The sequence below is a fragment of the Polypterus senegalus genome, chromosome 18 (genome assembly GCF_016835505.1).
Source record: "Polypterus senegalus isolate Bchr_013 chromosome 18, ASM1683550v1, whole genome shotgun sequence".
Taxonomy (NCBI): domain Eukaryota; kingdom Metazoa; phylum Chordata; class Cladistia; order Polypteriformes; family Polypteridae; genus Polypterus; species Polypterus senegalus.
Window position 1 is genome coordinate 92,473,107 of NC_053171.1, and position 23,066 is coordinate 92,496,172.

The window sequence follows — 23,066 nt, forward strand, 5'->3', positions numbered from 1 at the left end:
AGATTATTCTTTTTCGTTTTTGTCTCTCCAATACTTTTGAGTCTCTTTTCTCCGTGTTGCTTTCTTCTTCGCTTAGTCGTCTACATTTCATTTCTAACGTATTGTCCTTATACTCTTAATATGCGCTGAGAGCCCTGGATCTGTGTGTGCTCAAAGCTAAAACACGAGTGTTTGTGTGTTGCTGCCTGTGCTCTTATTTGGTTGTAAGTAAGGTGTGTCTTGCAAAAATCTCATGTCCTACGTCATCGCGAGACGGTCCTGGATCAATCTCTTGGCACAAAGTCTGATGTTTAATGTCCCCGCGAGACGCTCGGATGCCAATCTTTCTAGTCTCGTGGGTCTTTTAAGTGTCTTCCGTGATCTTCACGTGAAGATCATGTATCGTAGCCGTACTGTTTCTCTACAGGATTTTTTTTATAATAGAGAGAAATAATCGCCGCACTCGCGGCTTAGCGAGGGGGTGTGTTAGTGTGGCGGGGTAATTCGTGATGCAGGTGAATCTCACTTAAATGCACAGGTGAGGAGTTGTCCGCATCCGTAATTGTTCCCGGGAGCTGCTAATTGCCACATCTGATCCACGTCCCCGTAATAAACAGAAGCGCTAGGTGGCTAGCAGGAAGAGGAGGAAAAAAAGAAAAGAGAGACAAAGGTTACAGGAGAAGAATATGGAAGGTAGTAGCGAGCAGAAAGCTAGTGCGTTAGAGAGCACTCGCAGGCAGGCAGGCAGATAGGCAGCTGGACAGTGAGCCCCAGTAGGGTGTATGGCCGACACCTAGGGCGGTTGGTAGTGTTCGCTAACCGCTGAGCATTGTGCGGAGCAGGAGTGACCGGAAAAAGGATGGCTGGCTGCATAAGGCCGAGAAGGCAGCAGGAGTGGGGAGGCTTGGAAGGTGGATTCCCCAGTGTGAGCGTCCTGGCCATTGGGGTGGGAAACCAAGTCTCGGTCTGGAGAGTGCTGAACTGAAGCCAGGGATCGGGAAGCCTCCAGATCAGAAGGTCCCCGTTGGGGAGAAGCAGGGGAGCCGCCGAGAAGAAGAATGCACCAGGCCTTGTTTTAAAGAGACTGCTTCATGCCATTGTTTTAACCTTGTTGTTTTAAAGGATTGTTTTGTGTATTGTGTTTTTAATCTCCACCCTTTCACTTGATTTTACAGATTATTTATTTAATGACATATATTTAAAGTACTGCACTATTTATTTGGACACTGGTTTTTGTTTGTTGGTTTTCAATAAAAGCACTTGGCACTTTTGCATCATCCCCTTGTTCCATTGCTGTGCCTCATTGCCTAGCTCATCTGTGACATTACCAACGGTGTAGGGTTCAAGGGCTCCTAGAAGGATGATGGGAGCGTGGAGCGAACCCGCATTGTCACACTCTGCTGCCAAATAAACTGAAGGACTTCACTCACAATTAGAAAAATTCACTATTTCACCCTGTTTGCAAAAACAAAACCAAACATATAAACATTGAGGGTGATGGTGTGGTTACTACTGCTGCCTCACAGCGCCAGCAGGCTGGATTCAAGTCTGCAGGTTGTGGCGGATGGCTGGGGCTCTTATCCAGTTGGGTCGCCTGGAGGATGGAAAGACTGGGAGAGAGACAGTACCTCCTTTGGGACAAGAGAGGGCAGTCCCTCTGGTTTGTATCAGGGCCACGGCATTGGAGCTTGGAAGCTCAACCCTGTTGAGGCCCGTGACCACAACCAAGTGGGGGCACCTGGACTGTTGTGAAGCCCTGGACGGCAGCACTTTCGCCACATTAGGAAGTGCTGCCAGAAGATCTGGGGACACTGGGAGTACTGTCGGTTGTCCATGCAGAACTTCTGCCACACACCTGGAGCACTCCCGGAGGGGCCGCCTCACTCCATTCTGGGAGCTGGAGTCAGAAGGTGGAGGACAGAGCTTGTAAAAATGGAGGCGACAGAGGATAGAGAAAAGAAGAATAAAGAAAGAGAGAGAAAAGGAATGGACTGAGCATTGTGTGGCGCTGTAAAGCCTTAAAGCAAAATAGTTGGTGCTTTTGGGACTTGTGAGTCTGCGTCTCTGTTTTTGTCCGGGCTGATCTTCCACAAGGTTCATTTGTTCTGTATGTAGTGTCTGCATGACGGACTGACCTCTGATTTTATTAAGCATGTAGAACATTATCATAACTTATGCTACACAAACATTAAAATGGCACAGTTTTGTAGACATTGTCTTAAATATCTCCCAATTGTTGGAACAACCTGCCAAGCTCTATTGTTGCTCACATTCCCTGCTAAACATATCACATATGGTGAAAAACATTTTACTTGAAAACATTTCATAAATCATAATGCACTTAATGTATTTCATAAGACTTTAAATCCTTTATTAATCTTTATCTGCATGAATCTATACACAGTAGACATGACTGGTCTGTAAAACAGAAATGGCAAAATTCTTTGGCTTAGTCAACCATCATTGTCTGCTTCCAAACTACAGAGAGTATTCCGTTACTGCAAATCTCCTTAAAAAGAAAAAGAAAAACACTTCATATCTACAGTACATTTATAAAAAACAAAGAATGGGACATGTTATTTTCACTTTAAAGTCATTGTTGCCATATAATTCCACGTTCTACCAACCACTCAGCGTTCTGCTGCTCTTACTAAACTGCTCTCTCCGGAGGTCCAACAACTAACTGCATCAAGAATGGCGTCACAAGTTACTCTTTTGCCAGAAAACAGTTCTGCTACCTCAGAACTCGAGGGATCAGGGGTCTGTTCGTGCCATGGTCAAGTGCATTGTCTCCTTGTATACTCGTGTGGATTCCTTCCAGGGATTCTGCTTGGATTCCAAAGGCACGAGGGTGTGTGACAATGTTAAATGTGCTCTGTGTGTTCATTCGTGTCTCCCACTCGATTCTGCTTCAATGTCCCTGCGCCAATAAGCTCTCGTTTGCCTTTTCCCGCGACTCAAACCTGTTATTAGTGCTTAACACAGTAGGCATTACATTACTATGGTGATATAATCAACACACTTCAAACTGGGCCCCCCTTTCGCTTCACGACTTTGGAATGTATTTTGTTCCAAACTTGGCACAAAAATTAACACGTGAACTTGAGCACTTTGGAGGTTAATTACCGTAGATATAAAAGCAAGTCTGTCAAAAGATATAAACTCTCGAGAGTGTAATGATCTAAAGAAGGTACTGCTGAATATCAGTTCAGGTAGCGTAACTCTTCTGATGATTCATCGCGGCCCTCTGCTACATAGTTAGCCTTCGATATGTTTAGAGACAACCTTGTTTGAAGTATAATCACAGGAGTAGTTAGTCTTTTGGCTCAGTACTCTCTCACCGCACCACACATCCATCAATCATGCACCGTCCCATTCTCAGGCACACAGCAGGACACAAAGCTGGAAGGTGCAGTGATCTCTCGGATCAGCAGTCTTCTAAAATGCCATAAATGTCTAGGCCCTTTAACAGACTCTGCTTTAGGTTGTAGACATTTTCCCATACAAATTTGCATGGCACTGCCAGACAGTTTTGATTGAAAGCATCCAGGGCTCAGTGCATTAAATAATGCCACCTGAGATAAGCCACATTTTTGTATATCAAAATAAATCCTTATTAAACATGAGTCGATACACTTAATCCAAATACAATATGTGTTGTATTACAGCAGCGGTTCTCAAACTGTGGGGCGCAGAAGCTGTACAATGAGGGCGTCGAATAAATGAACAAGACATCAAAATTAATTTTTTACATTTTTATTTCAAATTTAAATTGGCAAGCATATAATCACAACGAATGCATTATAACTAAAATTAAAATAAAACATTTCTAAGGCATAGATCTAATGACTAATATGTGTCTGCTTTAAAGTACACAGCCTGTCCAGGTTTGTGTTTGATATTCGAGATATCGAGACACTCTGAGCTCCTTTTCTATTTGAAGTTTGTTTCTATGATGAGCTGCTGCTGCTTTTATAGTCGCGTATTTTCAATCCAGAAAGTTCGAGACGTGTCGGTATCTGTCGCGACGTTCAAAATATTAGTTGGAGTTGCTTTGGGAATTCCATGTCAAAGTATCTAAACTAATACAGCCGTATATCAAACTGGCTCATTCGCCTTGTGATCGTCTTCTCCGATACACCATATAGATCTGCAATCTGTCGTACTTTTAAACCGCATAACAGAAGGTGTTCTATTGACTCAGCTGGAATGTCAAAGGATGGACGTCTAGAGCAGGGAACTGCGTCACCTGAACTGGAGTGTAGTAGAGTCCGGTCCACCAGTTCTTCGATATTTTCAAAAATAGTTTCATCTATATCGGAGTCTAAAAGGGCCGCCAACATTGTAATTTCTTCCGATAAATCTTCAATTCTGTCTCTGAAATACGCAGTATCTTCGGCTGAATCCATTTCATCGGCAGTAGTAAACATTTTTCTAATTAATTCTTGTGCTATCGATTCACCAATCAGTAACTAGAGGGCGTGTTAGAGCCCACCCTCTCAACTTTGACGAGTGAAAGTGACAGCTTTATTTCAAGTTGTATTTCATGACGGTTTGCAGGAATGTTACGGACAAAATGAAATAAATCAATAAATAAGCAACAAAAACATACTTCGTGACACATTTATTTATTTAGGCTCTCATTTCATGACACATTTATTTATTTATGTTCACATTTCACAGAACTTTTATTTATGTCCGCATTTATTTATTTAACTTTGTCCGAAATATTCCTCCATAGTTTTCTTCCTTGCAACTATTCACTAAAGGTTAACAATTCTAATTAGACGAATAGAATTATGCATTTTTATTTTTCAGCAATCTAAAATATATTTAAAATGTTTAAAAAAATATTTGTAAAAGTTTTTTTTTTTTAAATTTCTGCCTTAGAGTAACTACTTTGAATTATTACTAATCCGAATTTTAGAATCCTCGTCAGTAAAATTTCTGTATAGCAACTAGTTTTAAGGAAAAAATAAGTTACCTTTGCATGTGTTTGCTAAAAACAATGTTTTAGATGCCCTTCAAATATTTTTCTTGTCATCATAAATAAAAGTATACCTCTCGCGATGGCTATTAGTAAAATACATCGCTGCATCCTTAGTGTTATTTGATCTAAGGATGGCAAATATGAACGAAATAATGAAGTAAAATACTTCGTATAGATGTGTAATTTGCAAGATAATTGGTCTCGTGTTGTAATTTTTTGACAGGTTTCTTTCCTGTTTTTTTTTTATTTCAACTTCACAGTAATTTGACTTTATTAAGGGCAACCTCTTACTGGTAAGTATACTTGTATTTTAAATGGCTGTATGAATAATATTTTGCATTGTTTTTGTTTTTATAAAAGCATAAAGGTTAAACTACCATTTCCTACGAACATTTGTGGGTGAAACAATCAGATATTTGGGACAACTTGTCAACTGTAATTACCAAATATCTCTAAATTTAGATGAACATATTGTAGGAACTTTACTGTTTATTCGTAACAGTAACAAATTGCATTTCCCATTGTATCTTTGTTATCATTATGGGATGTGAGTAATAAGCATGTCTTTACAACTGTACAACTTAAGTTTAAAATATATTGTTGTTGCTTAGACTACATTGTGGTTTTGTTTTGCTAAGAAGTCCTGTTATCATTGAGGGCAGCTGCACTTAAAACCAGTTTAGGAAATTTGTTTTAACGTTCCCACTAATCAAGCAGCAGGTTAAGGCTGTGTTAAGTTGTATGTATTTTTGTTAAACTTCTTTTGAGTGTGATATTCTTCATTGGAATTGATTGGTTAGTCATTTGGGAGAGTAGGTATAAACAAATGTAAGTGTAGATGATTACCTGACTGATATTTTTGTCAATGCAAAATCGTCTCTTTGTTTTTCAGTGATTTAAATGTGGAAGTGCAAGGACTGTGGTGTAACATCATCAAGTAGGTACCACTTGGTAAAACATTACAGACTAAAACATGGGCATTATGGACGCAGCCACTGTTATCCATGTATACAGTGGGTATACATGGACCCCCTTCAATTTTTCACTCTTTGTTATATTGCAGCCATTTGCTAAAATCATTTAAATTAATTTTTTCCCTCATTAATGTACACACAGCACCCCATATTGACAGACAAAAAAAAAGAATTTTTGAAATTGTTGCAGATTTATTAAAAAAGAAAAACTGAAATATCACCTGGTCCTAAGTATTCAGACCCTTTGCTCAGTTTTTAGTAGAAGCCCCCTTTTGAGCTAATACAGCCAGGAGTCTTCTTGGTAGAGATGCAACAAGTTTTTCACACCTGGATTTGGGGATCCTCTGCCATTCCTCCTTGCAGATCCTCTCCAGTTCTGTCAGGTTGGATGGTAAACGTTGGTGGACAGCCATTTTTAGGTCTCTCCAGAGATGCTCAATTGGGTTTAAGTCAGGGCTCTGGCTGGGCCATTCAAGAACAGTTACAGAGTTGTTGTGAAGCCACTCCTTCGTTATTTTAGCTGTGTGCTTAGGGTCATTGTCTTGTTGGAAGGTAAACCTTCGGCCCAGTCTGAGGTCCTTAGCACTCTGGAGAAGGTTTTTGTCCAGGATATCCCTGTACTTGGCCGCATTCATCTTTCCCTCGATTGCAACCAGTCGTTCTGTCCCTGCAGCTGAAAAACACCCCCAACAGCATGATGCTACCACCGCCATGCTTCACTGTGGGGACTGTATTGGACAAGTGATGAGCAGTGCCTGGTTGTCTCCACACATACCGCTTAGAATTAAGGCCAAAAAGTTCTATCTTGGTCTCATCAGACCAGAGAGTCTTATTTCTCAGCATCTCAGAGTCCTTCAGGTGTCTTTTAGCAAACTCCAAGATAGAACTTTTTGGCCTTAATTCTAGATAGATAGATAGATAGATAGATAGATAGATAGATAGATAGATAGATAGATAGATAGATAGATAGATAGATAGATAGATACTTTATTAATCCCTTCTAAGCGGTATGTGTGGAGACAACCAGGCACTGCTCATCACTTGTCCAATACATGTACATTCAAAACATGGAAAAATGTAATGTGTCACATATATATTCATACACTGTAAGTTACTAGTCAACAGGTTTTATTTTCCTATAGAGAGACAACATTGATTTAAGAAGAGAGTGTGTCCTGAAGAGCCTCTGTGTCTGTCTTAATGAAGATATCGGAAATGTTGTGAAGGAGTACTTGGTAAGCAATTTAACAGTAAAGTCAAGTATAAAATCTAAGAAAAAGCACAAGTTGAACATTAAAGTGGATTCTGTATGTTTATAGCCCAACTCATTTGATAATACTATGGTAATTTTTTTTTTCTTCTGTAGTCAGACATGGTAGGTTTATTAATAGAAATTTAGACGATCTTGCATTTATTACAGTCGCTTTAAAAAAATGAGGCTTATTTAATTTTTGGTAGGCTTTTTCAGTCTTAATTATGCAGACTGTTAAAGATCGGAGAACAAAGATGACAAACCATATAAGTGTCATTTCAGTGGCATCTACATGACACTGAAGCATATACAGAATTCTTATTTATGAGTCCATTTTAATAGTTAGGAATGGTTTGAGTGAAAACCAGGAGTAAACTTGAAGGTTATTGAAGTAAAGGCTATAATTCATAGATAGATAGATAGATAGATAGATAGATAGATAGATAGATAGATAGATAGATAGATAGATAGATAGATAGATAGATAGATAGATAGATAGATAGATACTTTATTAATCCCAAGGGGAAATTCACATAATCCAGCAGCAGTATACTGATACAAAGAAACAATATTAAATTAAATAGTAATAAAAATGAAAAGAATTAAAATAAAATTAATGTTCGCATTTACTCCCCCGGGTGGAATTGAAGAGTCGCATAGTGTGGGGGAGGAACGATCTCCTCAGTCTGTCAGTGGAACAGGACAGTGACAAAAGTCTGTCACTGAAGCTACTACATACATCTGATTAGTACTAATCTTCATTTTGTTTGTGTTTCTGTGTTCTTAGAATGACAACCCAAATGATGCTGAGAGGGAGATTGAACAAACAGTCATGGGAATATATGGAATAAGAAGAGAGGGTGAAGATGCTGCTGAGGAGGCAGACGATGTAGGTGTTGTACTTGAGGGTGTTGAGGTTCTCAATGAACTGAAGAACATCGTCTCTGCTTTTATCAAATTGTTTGGCCTGATCTATGCACTCAACCTGAGCTACCCTCATCATTTAAAATTTTAGTTATTCAGAAGGTCGTAATGAACACGGATGGGCAAAAGCTTTCTCCAAAAGTGCAAGCACTTAAAATTAAAATGCTTCAGCGATCATCATACACACAATGAAGATATTTTCTTTTGTATTCCAATTTCTTTTTTTTTTACAGATTAGAAATGGTTAAACACAGAGAGGCAGAAAGTTTTGGTTTTCCTTCAAAAGTATTTTTATCGTGCAGCTTTTTGCCTCTGACCATTGAAGGAAATTTTTGAATTGATGTTTTTTCCCCAGAAGAAAAACTGTTTATTTTACTGGCCTGCTTATTAGACATACTGAAAGCTTAAAAAGCTGGTAAGAATTTATGTGATTGTACTTTGTGTAAACACAATGTAACATATTGAAAAGCAAATATTCATTGAGATTATTTAAAGATTGTACTGAACTTGTATTCAATGCTTAAATAATCAAAATGTTAGCTTCTGTCTGTCTCTACATTACTTACACTTTATAACAGAATTGTAGATATTATTCGAAAACTAAACCACAAGTAAAGTTCTGTTATTGAGACATGATAAGTAGTGATTTATGCAAAAAAATATTGACATCTGTTTAAGGAAATATTTAGGAATTCTTGTATGTTTTCAAATATTGTTCATCAGACTGATAGTAAAAACACACCGTTCAACAAAACTGTTATGTACAGTATAACTGTTAAATCTGAATATGGAATTGAGCGGTCTTTCAGCTTTAGCCCCTCAATTTTTTTTTTTTTTTAATTATTTTATTTGCGTATTTTTGATAAAGTAATAAGGGGAGAAAATAGCAAATGAGCAGCTGATAAGCTTATAGCACTTTAATTTTTCAAATTGAATAAACTATTGTTATAGTAAAGTGTTTTGAGTTATTCTTGTGTGTGTGTGTCTGTTTTTTGGGTGGAAGAGGGTTAATTAATTTTATTTAGTTGGAGTGACATGATATAATTGGATGGAAATTCGTCACATAATTAAAAAGTGTAAAATTACCATAAACTAAATATATTGAATTAACATGTAGTGATTGGTTTAAGTGAAAATATTTTTACTTGAGTTTGATCAATACAATTTAAACAGTTTGGAATAACTACACTAAATATAATCAATCCAGTTTAATTCTTTGGGATTTGAGAAACAAATATGGATGGCCTTACATTAACTAAATTAAATCATTTTTAAATTACAATGTTCATTTCTTTGAAATTACTCAATTCAATTACGTGGACATTTTACATGTAGTTGAATTAAGTTAATCTAAAGAATTATTTTTTTCAGTGTTCTAACTAAACATGCTTATTTAAATTTACCAGGCATTTCACAAACATTGTACTGATGACTGACACCATAATAACATTCAGGAAATTTACAAATCTTTACAGAATTGCAATCAGTATATACGAGTACATAATATGTATAGAAGGAGAGCGGGCATTCCGGCCAGAAAAGAGAAGGATCTATTACCCGGACAGGAAGCCAGCACAACGATGCAGACGATTGACCGGCGGAACAAATTAATAACTTTGTGTCCAGTCCTTGTAAATGAATGGATGGACTAGTGACAGCCAGGAGTTGAGAGCAGTTCAATCCTCCATATGATAGGTGGCAGTGGTGTCCTGTTAGGACAGCTACAGGGATGCTTGGCAGTTGGAATCTGGAAGTGCAGCCCTGTCAGGGTCCCTGGGTATCGCTAGAGGGCGCTGTCATGGGGAGAACTTTGCTATTTTTTCTATGACCTGGAAGTGCTTTATTGTCTGACTTAAAAGGACTCAGCTGCCTCAGTTCAATTGAGTCAGAGCTGGGAGGAAAGAAGGCAACACTGAAGAACTGCTTTAAATAGAATATTCATTATGTATTGTGGCTAATAACTGGTGTGAAGATTGTGTAAAGGTGCTTTTGTGGAATAAATATCCATTGTTTTATTCATACAACACAACCCAGCCACAGGGCATGCACAAGCCAGTGTGTTTCTTTGTGCCGCTCCCGAGCCCGGATAAATGGGGAGGGTTACGTCAGGAAGGGCATCCAGTGTAAAATTTTGCCAAATCAATATGTGGACAACAATACAGATTTCCATACGGGATCGGTCGAGCCCTGGGTTAACAATGACCACCACCAGTACTGTTAGCCAACAGGGTGCTGGAGGAAATTGGGCTACTGTTGGCCGAAGAAGAAGAAGGAGAAGAAGAGGGGGGAGACGTGTCTGGAGGCAGGAGGAGAGGAGGAAAGTAACGAGAGTGGAACTGAGGGTAGGAAGAAGAAGATTTTATTCATACAACACGTTCTGCATTACTGTGCTCTCTGCCGCCCCCTTGTGGTTACTTATGATATGTGAAAAATTAAGGATGAAGATCACTGACTTGTACATACACATTTTTGATGTTCTGTTGCAGTGTGACGAGGCAGTGCAAACTGCAGTTCTGACGTATTTGAACATTTTGAACTGAAAATATTTTTTACAAATTTAAATGGCAGTATATGTAACGTTGGTGGGTCACACTTTACTTTTTTTAATTATTTTCTCACAATGATAAAAAAAAAAATCTCTTATGAAAATGCTGCTTTGGCCAAAGGCATTCACTTCATCACATCACTCCACACGCTGGCCCTGAAAGCATCCATCCATTACTGAACCCCCTTGATCCACCTCAGGATGGTGGTGGTGACGCCCAGAAACTTGTCCTTGATTTTTTTTGTCAGGGACCTGAATCGATGGGGTTCTGTGTTCAGTGTAACGGTTTTCCTTTGACAACAGTTGTGTCCAGTTATAGACATTTTACCATAAAATCCTGGGCAGAATGGCGCAATGAGGCAACAACTTTGACTGCCATCTGTCCATCTTTGAACAGATCCAAAAATTTCTCTAAACCTGCTTACCCATAGCAGGGTTGTGTGGAAGCTGGAAGCTAACAAAGTAAGCATCGGGCACAAGGCAGGAATAAAAATCAGGTCAGCCCAGCACAGGGCAAACACTTACACGCACACACATTAGGGGCCAGTTTAGTAACGCCAGTCCACCTAACCCACAACACACCAAAAACAGGAAGAGAACATGCAAACACACTTTTAAAAATAAAGCTGCCAAAACAGTTCCTTAGAGGGGTGCCATAGGGGAACCATTAATAGTTCTTAAAAAAGCTTCCACATGTTGGTTCCAGACAAGATATTTTTATTAAAACATGTAACAGGCTGCATTAATAACCATTAATAGATGATAACAGGTTTGTGAAACACCAATGGGTTCCTGATTTTAAAAGGACTTTTGCAAAAGGCTTCGATCCTTATTTCTTGATCTGTCTAGTAGTGTGCTAGGTAGCCTACTACACAGGACATGAATCATTAACTGTATGCTTTGTCCACATATTAGGACCCTTTTCAAATCCAAAACTACTAATTTCATATGGAAATAACTCTTCCCAAAATAAAATGTTAATTTGTCAAGTAATAGTTCTACAGGGAACCATACAACCCAGGAAAATGCCATGAAAGAACCAGTATGGTTAAGAGTGCACCATGCCACATAAGCTAATTCATGGAGCTTGGCAAGCACCTTATCAGTGGTAGCATGTGATAAGCAGAGGGCAGAAACCAGCCCTCTAAAGCAATCATGTACCGCAATGAACTGTGCGTGCTGTTCTTTGATATTTGCAGAGTGAGATATTGGATATCATCCAATGTAAAGATGGGCAGAACGACGCAGCCTGGCAGCAACCGCCATCCATTTTCCAACCCCCTTAATGTAGGGCTGGACCGCAAGGGGATCTTCGGGTACAGTCAGGAAACGACTCTGGATGTGTCGTCAAGGTCTCCGATTGATTAGGTTTAACATTAAAAGCCCTACGCCGTTCTTTGATACCAACTTCATTCCGTATGTCGCAGGAATCTGCGCAGAAGCGCGCAGTCTGGCAGCAGGAAGCGCTGTTATAACAAGCCGTCGGCCTCTAAGCTCCTTCTGTCAGCGCGCACACTTATCAGCGCTTTATTCACGGTTGTCAGCAGTGCCCCTGTGTTATATCACGTGCTCTGCCGCTAAAACAACGAAAAACTTGAGCGACACGGCTGGAGACAGCGGACTAATCGAAAGGTCGCCATCATGTCCCTCTTGCAGACTGCTCTCCATTATACCGGCACTGGACTCCTGCTGCTGCTCGTCCTGCTCCTGGCCGCCTTCGGGTTCTACTGCCTTTACGTCAAATACATTCACTTGAAGTTCGACCACATCCCGGGACCCCCCCGAGACAGGTGAGCACCCCGGACGTCACGCGACTCTTCGTGCACGGTGTAGTTGGGGGGTCTGCTTTAGAAATTCTCTCAACTTTAACGAGAGCTCTTTTTATTATTTTACGTTACCAAAGTTCTGCCCTTACTGCCAGTTTCTGTTTTAAAGTGAAGCTAACGGGCGAGGGGGTTTAGGGGTCAATGCACACTTTAAACGAGGTGTTCTTCTTAAAGTAGGTGATTGCGATTGTACTTTCAGACAGGCAAAGTGGACAAGATGATTACTTTTTAGATTACTATTTTTAGAGGTATGAATCCTCAAGACGGCACATTCAGAAGTCACAACGGGATGATAGAATCAGCCTGCATTATGGCCTGGAACACAGTGTAACTGGAGTTTTATTAATATTATTACAGTATTTTCATCTGAATGGGCGTCACAGTGGCGCAGCGGGTAGCGCTGCTGCCTCGCAGTTAGGAGACCCGGGTTAGCATCCCGGATCCTCCCTGTTTGGAGTTTGCATGTTCTCCCCGTGTCTGCGTGGGTTTCCTCCCACAGTCCAAAGACATGCAGGTTAGGTGCCTTGGCGATTCTAAATGGATACTCAAACCTACTGACCTTATCATCAGACTGCCATTTAGAGACTTAATAAAACAATTCTACATTCAAGGATTCTGTTTCTCTTACTTGTACAGTACAGGCCAAAAGTTTGGACACACCTCCTCATTCAATGTGTTTTCTTTATTTTCATGACCATTTACATTGGTAGATTCTCACTGAAGGCATCAAAACTATGAATGAACACATGTGGAGTTATGTACTTAACAAAAAAAGATGAAATAACTGAAAACATGTTTTATATTCTAGTTTCTTCAAAATGGACACCCTTTGCTCTGATTACTGCTTTGCACACTCTTGGCATTCTCTCGTTGAGCTTCAACAGGTAGTCACCTGAAATTAAACCATTAATTTCACCTTCTTTTTTTAAGTACATAACTTCACATGTGTTCATTCATAGTTTTGATGCCTTCAGTGAGAATCTACCAATGTAAATGGTCATGAAAATAAAGAAAACACATTGAATGAGGAGGTCTGTCCAAACTTTTGGCCTGTACTGTATATCTATCTGATGTAAGTGTGCATTATTCATTTTTTCTCTATTTATGCATTATTATTTTTATCTAATATTAGTTTGTTTTTCTTTGCATGTAACTGCTTCTTTAACATCTCGTAAAGCACTTTGTGCTACATCCTTTGTGTAAAAACGTGCTATAGAAATAAATGCTTTTGTTGTTGATAAAAGCACATTTCTTGCCTCCATTTTACTTTCAGTGTGCTTTGGAATGGTTCTTAATCACCCATCTGACAGTTTTCTGTTACTTTAAATGGAATTCAGGGGTTATAAAGCATACCTTTGAGAGGCCATTTCCCTGAGGTGTGGGTGTCTTTTCCTGTATTATTACTGCAGCATTCTGTACACTGCATTCTTATTTTAAATTGCTTTAAACAGATTTGGGAATGCAGAGGAGTATTTGTCTCAGGTTCAGATATAATAATTTTATTCTAGCTAGTACTTTTACAGGCCCTACTAGTATCCTCCATGCAGCACACCACAACAATAAAAACTTTCCTCCTTCTTCATCCTACTGCTCTTTCTCCAAGCAAATGTCTTCCACTGCTTCCCGACTCCGACTCGCTTGAATGAGGTTGAATGGCTACTTTTATCTATGGCCTGGGGTCACTTGTAGTGTTAGGGCAAAGCACACTGAAAGCACTTTCAGGTCAAACAGAAGTCCATGAAAGTAAGGATTACTAATCCCAGCAGCCCCCAAAGAACCCAATAGGGCTGTCCCATAGTACTACAGGTCCCAGCATGTCCTGCAGATGTCTGTGTGGGAATCCTAGCCCAGGGGTGCTACCATCCAACATATTTTTGGATGAAGGAGCCAAACATTGTTTTTTGTCTCCCCCGGTCCTTCCATTATATTGGTCTCCAGGCTGGGAAAGGGTTCCTGTACCCTCCCAACTGTGCAGCTCATACAGGCAAAGAATCATCCTCCATCCCCTTCATGATGCCTGTCCATCCACTGTGGTACTTACACCAGTCAGATGTGCAAACTGGAATGTCACCCTTCTCTGTCTTTGCAGCATCTTGAAGTGGAGCTCTCGAAGCAAAACTTATACAGGCATGGGGAGAACATGTAAAGTCTACACTATCAGAGATCAAAGCAGAAATCAAGGACCACCGTACTGCCTGGAATGAAATTCACTTAATGCCAAATATAATCATTGATTGACATTCGTGCATAGTGCACAGTCTAAGGAAAATTGTTTCCAGTCAGTCTTGCATTTCTATACAGTATGTAGATACTCGAATTTAGTGTCCTGGGGAACATGGATGTGTAATAACAAAGTTAAGAAGTGATATGCCACCACTGTGCTTACTAGAAATCTACAAATCTTCGAAATGCAGAAGGCTCTTCAGTCCCTCAGTGCACATGTTTGGCTCATTTGTGCGTAGCCTCAATGGTTTGCCCAGACTGTTTTTAAAAGCTTTTAGAATATCCTTTTCAGCTACAGTAGAGAATGGTGCAGTCTGGCCCAGATTCCCATTTCCATTTTAGTGTACAATTGCTTCCTGGTAAGTTCATTAATTTATGGGAGTTGCAAAGTAACTGGGAAAAAACATCCAACGTTAACATAAAATTCCCAGACCTGCTTATAAGTTCACTATTTTTCAAGTTCACAATCATGGCCTACATTAATTTGTCTTGGGAAATTGTGTGCTTTTAAGTGGAACATTTTTATTAGTAAAAACAAATGCAATGCCTGTTTTGTGGTTTAAAATGTTAAAGGACATCACGTTGTAATTGTATAAAATAGCCTGCAGATCATCTAATGTGGTCTACCTAATTCTCTGCATGAAATGTCCAGACACTGCACTCTGTGTGGGAGAAACTGGACAAACACTCCGCCAGAGAATGAATTTACACAGGTTCCACATTAAACGTGGCAATACAGATGTTCCTGTAGCCGCCCACTTCAACAGCCATTGACACTGTGAGAGGGACTTCAAAGTCACAGGGCTTATGGGCATCTTCAAAACACAGCAAGAGAGAAAAGAATGGGAAGTCAAACTCATGTTAAAATGTAATACATTACAACATGGTTTGAATAGAGACATGGGTCTTATGGCCAGATGTGAGGATTGTTTGCATCTCTCAGACTGACACAGACAGCCTGTCTACAGACCCACATTGTTTTGATAAACTCATCACAAACGTCAAAGGACTTTGTTGGACAGTTATCTTATCCAAAGTTCTTGACCATACATTGTTCTTTTCCCTCTTGTTAAATAAACCCTAGCCTGAATGAATCTATTAATGTTTTACATTTAAGATTTCTCAATTCAAGATTTACCAATGTTGTTTCTTCTCCTAGTGTGTGTATATAAACACAGTGAACTCCCGTTTCTGTATTACATCTTGCCTGAAAAAGGGGCCTGAGTTGCCTCGAAACTTGTATATTGTAATCTTTTTAGTTAGTCAATAAAAGGTGTCATTTTGCTTGACTTTTCATTACATTCATAATGGCTAACATGGTACAACACCCTAGTACTTAAAACTGAACAAAGACAGGTTCTTCAAAGCAGCAGAAAACATGCCTTCCCCATTTTCCAAAGTGTTGATAAGTAAAATTCTCCAAAACATTTTTTCTCAGCAAACATGTTGTGTTTGATGAATATTTTCCTGGAAATTAATCATGCAGTTGGCTTTGGCAAACTTTTTTCTCCCCAGTGCCCCATGATGCTTTGCAAGGTTAGTGGGACATCATAAAGCTGTAGCAGCCAATGTTAGATGGGACAGCCCCGATCCTAGTAATGGATGTAAAAGAATTAGCAGAAAACTTGCTAATACATTAAAAAAAAAACTCACATGGAGAAGGAAACTGAAAATGTGTTGTGTACTAGTGTTTTAAAGGTAATATCTTTTTGTATGGACGTGGATGTGACTGTTATGCAATATGTGAGCCTTCCCCTTTAATAGTATTACCCAAGATGCTGTGCAGTTGAAGATGGGACTAGATCATGAGCTTTAGTGTTATGCTTGCTTGGTAGCAGCAGCAGTGAACAAGCAAAAGAATCACCTGGAAAAAAAAAAACTGCACTTTTTAGTTTGAGAGAGGTGAGTACTTGCTATCAGATTTATGACGGCACACTGTTGTTGCACTCTTGCCTTAGTATTTATGAAGCCCAGCACTTCACCATACATTAAAGCTTTTACATGACCCTGCTTAGTTAAAATTCACAAGTACACAGCTGAATCTTAACCGATGAACTTTCCTGTAGAGGAGCTGAACTTGTTGAGTCTGGGAAATGAATCACGGCAGCAGTTGTGACCAAATCATAGTACACAGTTGTCCAGGAAAACTCACATTTTCCATTTCTCACCAAATATCAATTTGTATTCAGTTAATATTTAATATGCAAAACATATGCATTGACACTAGAATTCCTGAAGCATAATAAAAATCTTGTAATCCTGGCCCACCTTAAATCACTTCACACCCCTCCATCAGTGTCTTTTGTTTTGTAAATGTGTCGATCAGCAGAAGTAGCAAACGGCTTGCTGTCCCATCCCACACGTTTCCTTTCATCCTACACTTACCCAGATCTTTGTAGACATGAAACACGCATGAAATGCATGTATTCCAAATAACGATATACTGTATTATTTACCCATACAACTCCAGGCACATCACACACAGATATTGTGCCTTGGCTTTAGCTGGGAGAAATTTTTGCCCATGAGCTGAGCTCCGTCAAGGTGTGGGATGGTACAGCAGGCTGCTTGTGCTGATCGACACATTTACAAAACAAAAGACGCTGATGGAGAGGTGTGAAAGGATTTAGGGTGGGCCGGGATTACGAGTTTTTTCGTAGGCTTCAGGAATTATAGTGTTTAAATATTAATCTATAAAAATGTTTTTTAAGACATACGATGTGGATAGTCATTACCTAAGCACTCAAATCAGAAATTACAACTGTAAGAGCTGGAACCATAAGTCATAAACTGAAAACATGGATATGCAGGTTTACAATATGCATGCAATCTTAAAGTTGCAGATCAATGCTTGAGATTTTAAGGCTTTTTTCACATTTGCAGTGTTGCTCCTTAGACCCCATTTTATACTGCCAGAACAAACATAGTTTTTTTTGATATTTTTAATATATATAAACTTTAAAACAGAATTTCCCATGGAATATTAATGTGTACCATCACTCTGAAAAAATAAATAATATAAAAAATGACAAGCGTATCCGTTGTCATCCATGAGATGACAAAGCCCTATTCAACAGCAGGCACAGCCCTGAGCAGAATGCCAGTCTATTGCTGTATATATACAGTATATCTTCTTCTTCTTCTTCTTCTTTCAGCTGCTCCCGTTAGGGGTTGCCACAGCGGATCATCTGTCCGCATATGGATTTGGCAAAATTTTACACCGGATGCCCTTCCTGACGTAACCCTCCCCCCATTTATGGATATAAAAAAAACATACAGTAAAGTGAGGTAGTGTGAAAAGTCTTGGGCACTATAAATTGCTCATAAAATGTGTCTGAGACGGTTGTTTGATGTTTAAATGGGAAAGCACATATTTTAGAGTTCCTAACATTACTTTTGCAAAAAAGTGAAACAATAAGATATTTAAATTTCTTAAAAAAAGGTGTAAAAGAAACAAGCTTCATTTTTAATTTAGGCGATAGAATGCCAAGCCTTTTTATTATTACTATGGGGGGATTCGCATGCTGTGAACCCGCAACACTAATTTTGTAAATGTCATTCGATGCTTTTTATAACACAGTTCAAGTTGGTCCACAACAAGTCCTACATGAAGGCCCCTTGGGCAAAATAGCTGCGTTACACTTTGGTCATCTGAATTACAAAACACATTCCATATCACTAAAAGGTGGGTTTGTATACAAGCTTGCAGGGTGTGCCATTTTAGAAGTACAGTTAAATATCCAAACCTGATAACATCAAGGCTTGCTCAAGTTGCTAGAACAAAGAGTTTACAAAATGCAACCCATTTGTCCACATATTGGGAACCTTTTCAAATCCAAAACTACTAATTTCATATGGAAATAACTCTTTCCCAAATAAAATGTTAAATGTCTAGTAATGGTTCTGCAGGGAACCATACAACCCAGGAAAATGCCATTAAAGAACCAGTATGAGTAAGCGTGCACCATGCCACATAAACTATTTCAAGGAGCTTGGCAAGCACCTTATCAGTGGTAGCATGTGATAAGTAGAAGGCAGAAACCAACCCTCTAAAGTAATCATGTCACGCAATGAACTGTATGTGCTGTTCATTGATATTTGCAGAGTCAGATGATGGGTATCTTCTAATGTAAAGCTGGGCAGAACTACGCAGCCTGGCAGTAACCGCCATCCATTTTCCAACCCGCTGAATGTAGGGCTGGACTGCAAGGGGACCTTCAGGTACAGTCAGGAAACGACTCTGGATGTTTTACCAAGGTCTCAGATTTATTAGGTTTAACATTAAAGCCCATGTATGACAAAAAGTCATGCATTTCTATACAGTATGTAGATACTCGACTTTAGTGTCCTGGGGAACATGGATGTGTAATAACAAAGTTAAGAAGTGATATGCCACCACTGTACTTACTAAAAATCTAGAAATCTTCGAAATGCAGAGGGCTCTTCAGTCCCTCAGTACACATGTTTGGCTCATTTGTGCGTAGCCTCAATGGTTTGCCCAGACAGTTTTTAAAAGCTTTTAGAATATCCTTTTCAGCTACAGTAGAGAACGGTGTAGTCTGGCCCAGATTCCCATTTCCATTTTAGTGTACAATTGCTTCCTGGTAAGTTCATTGAATATGGGAGTTGCAAAGTAAATGGGAAAACATCTGACGTTAACGTAACATTCCCAGACCTGCTTATAAGATAAGTTTAGTGTTTTTCAAGTTCGCAATCATGGCCTACATTAATTTGTCTTGGGAAATTGTGTGTTTTTAAGTGGAACATTTTTATAAGTAAAAACAAATGCAATGCCTGTTTTGTGGTTTAAAATGTTAAAGGACATCACGTTGTAATTGTATAAAATAGCCTGCAGATCATCTAATGTGGCCTACCTAATTCTCTGCATGAAATGTCCAGACACTGCAGTCTATGTGGGAGAAACTAGACAAAAACTTCGCCATAGAATTAATTTACACAGGTTCCACATTAAACGTTGCAAAACAGATGTTCCTGTAGCGGCCCACTTCAACAGCCATGGACACTGTGAGAGGGACTTCAAAGTCACAGGGCTTATGGGCATCTTCAAAACACAGCAAGAGAGAAAAGAATGGGAAGTCAAACTCATGTTAAAATTTAATACATTAAAACATGGTTTGAATAGAGACATGGGTCTTATGGCCAGATGTGAGGATTGTTTGCATCTCTCAGAATGACACCGACAACCTGTCTACAGACCCACATTGTATGGAAAAACTCATCAGAAACTTCAAAAGACTTTGATGGACAGTTATCTTATTCAAAGATCTTGACCATACATTGTTCTTTTCCCTCTTGTTAAATAAACCCTAGCCTGAATGAATCCATTAATTTTTTACATTTAAGATTTCTCAATTCAAGATTTACCAATGTTGTTTCTTCTCCTAGTGTGTGTATATAAACACAGTGAACTCCCGTTTCTGTATTACATCTTGCCTGAAGAAGGGGCCTGAGTTGCCTCGAAACTTGTATATTGTAATCTTTTTAGTTAGTCAATAAAAGGTGTCATTTTGCTTGACTTTTCATTACATTCATAATGGCTAACATGGTACAACACCCTAGTACTTAAAACTCAACAAAGACAGGTTCTTCAAAGCAGCAGAAAACACGCCTTCCCCATTTTTCAAAGTGTTGATAAGTAAAATTCTCCAAAACATTTTTTCTCAGCAAACATGTTGTGTTTGATGAATATTTTCCTGGAAATTAATCATGCAGTCGGCTTTGGCAACCTTTTTCCCCCCAGTGCCCCATGATGCTTTGCAAGGCCAGTGTGACATCATACAGCTGTAGCAGCCAAAGTTAGATGGGACAGCCCCGATCCTAGTAAGGCTGATCCTAGTAGTGGGTGTAAAAGAATTAGCAGAAAACTTGCTAATACATTTAAAAACAAAACACACATGCAGAAGAAAACTGAAAATGTGTCGTGTACTTGTGTTTTAAAGGTAATATCTTTTTGTATGGACGTGGATGTGACTGTTATGCAATATGTGAGCCCTCCCCTTTAATAGTATTACCCAAGATGCTGCGCAGTTGAAGACGGGACTAGATCATGAGCTTTAGTGTTGTGCTTGCTTGGTAGCAGCAGCAGTGAACGAGCAAAAGAATTACCTGGAAAAAAAACTGCACTTTTTAGTTTGAGAGAGGTGAGTACTTGCTATCAGATTTATGATGGCACACTGTTGTTGCACTCTTGCCTTAGTATTTATGAAGCCCAGCACTTCACCATGCGTTAAAGCTTTTACATGACCCTGCTAAGTTAAAATTCACAAGTACACAGCTGAGTCTTAACCGATGAACTTTCCTGTAGAGGAGTTGAACTTGTTGAGTCTAGGAAATGAATCACGGCAGCAGTTGTGACCAAATCATAGTACACAGTTGTCCAGGAAAACTCACATTTTCCATTTTTCACCAAATATCAATTTATATTCAGTTAATATTTATTATGTAAAACATATGCATTGACACAAAAATTCCTGAAACATATGAAAAAACTCGTAATCCTGGCCCACCTTAAATCCCTTCACACCCCTCCATCAGCGTCTTTTGTTTTATAAATGTGTCAATCAGCACAAGCAGCAAACAGCTTGCTGTACCATCCCACACCAGAGATATCAAAAATAAACCAAAGAGTGTATATGCGCAGTGATCTAACCACTTGCAAAGGGAATCTCAAAAATAAAAACAGCACTTTTATTTTTAATTTTAATTTAAAATTAAATAAAATTAAATAACCATTTGCTTAAACGTCAGTCAGGCATTTTCCAACCCACTATATCCTAATATAGGGTCAATGGGGGTCTGCTGGAGCCAATCCCAGCCAACACAGGGCAGGAACAAATCCCCAGGCAGGGTGCCAGCCTACCGCAGGACACACACACCACCCACACACTAGGGACAATTTAGAATCGCTAATGCACTAACACTAATGGCCTAACCTGCATCTTTTTGGACTATACTGTAGGAGGAAACCCATGTAGACATGGGGAGAACATACAAACTCCACGCAGGGAGAGCCCGGGAAGTGAACCTGGGCCTCCTTACTGCGAGGCAGCAGCGCTACCACTGCACCACCATGCCGCCCTTTGCTTAAATGTGTTGCAGGTTAAGTCAATAAGTGACGTCAAAACACACTTGTTATTTGTTTCTTGCATTTTATGATTATACATTATATGCCCATGTCAACATTTTTGGTGAGTATAATAAAATGTAACAAAAAGTAAAAGGTAATTGCTACAAATCTAAATTAATAAAAACAAAAAAAGATGAAAAAAATAGAAAATGGCAAAAAACTAAAACTAAATAAAAACTAAAAAAAAAAAACCAAAAACTACATAAAACTAAAATTCGAAAATGGTGGAAAGTAGAATTAAAATCAAAAACTAAATAAAAAACAAAAGCTAAAAAATATTTTAAAACTAGAAAAACATTAAGGTGAGCATAACATTTTACTAGTAATCCCTTAACCAGCAGAGCGTGATGTACTGTGCAGCAGCAGCAGAGCTGGCGTGAGGTCATCAGAGACGTGTTAAGATACCTCTGCATATTGAAGGGACTGAGATCCATGAACACTAGAATTACCAGAGCCTACGAAAAAACTCATAGATCCGTCCCACCTTAAAACGCTTCGCACCTCTCCGTCAGCGTCTTTTGTCCTGTAAATGTCTGGATAAGCAGCAAAATCTGTTTACCTGCGTGTCAGTTGCTTAGAGTTGTATAGAGTGAGAAGTCAAGCAAAATGACACCTTTTATAAATACTATATCGTTATTTGGAACACATGCATTTCATGTGTGTTCCGTGTCTACAACGATCTATGTAAACACATCGTTAAAAAAGAAATGTTTTTCATGTTTTAGTAATAATTGACAAAATGTAGACATGAAGTTTACTGTATATTGTCTGAAGCCTGAAGTCCAAATATCAAAGAAACACTTTCACAAAAGGTACGAATATAACAGAACAAGTGCACTTTTATTCAAAAATATAACTGCAGAAAAACAACACGCATTAGGGTGTGACATTGAAACACATTTACTATGACTGCTTCAGTGGCGCAACGGTATCAACTGTTAACTTCTAATCAAAACATGGGTTCGATCCCCGACGAGTCTGTTTTGAGAAGGAGACACACTCAATTTCATTTAATCTTTAGAGTCAGAATGTTTTCTTTTGTACCTGAGAAGCTAAACTCTGTAGAGACTACAGCTAAACACAGGCATCATCAGCTCAACAGAGTAAGTGGTGATTCAGTACTGTATGGACCTTGTGACAGTCATTTTGGTGCTTCTGTAACTGAACCTTCTATTTTCATTTTCCAACTTCTTCAAAATGTTTTTT

General features: G+C 39.1%; 1 protein-coding gene across 1 annotated transcript in view; it reads left to right on the top strand.

Moving 5' to 3' along the window:
- Window positions 1-11,698: 11,698 nt before the first annotated feature.
- LOC120518766 (cholesterol 24-hydroxylase-like) overlaps window positions 11,699-23,066 on the top strand; it is a 35,804-nt gene continuing 24,436 nt past the window's right edge. The window contains exon 1 of the mRNA XM_039741717.1: window positions 11,699-12,454. Coding sequence (XP_039597651.1) covers window positions 12,306-12,454 — 149 coding nt within the window. The 5' untranslated portion in view covers window positions 11,699-12,305. The remainder of the gene's footprint in view (window positions 12,455-23,066) is intronic.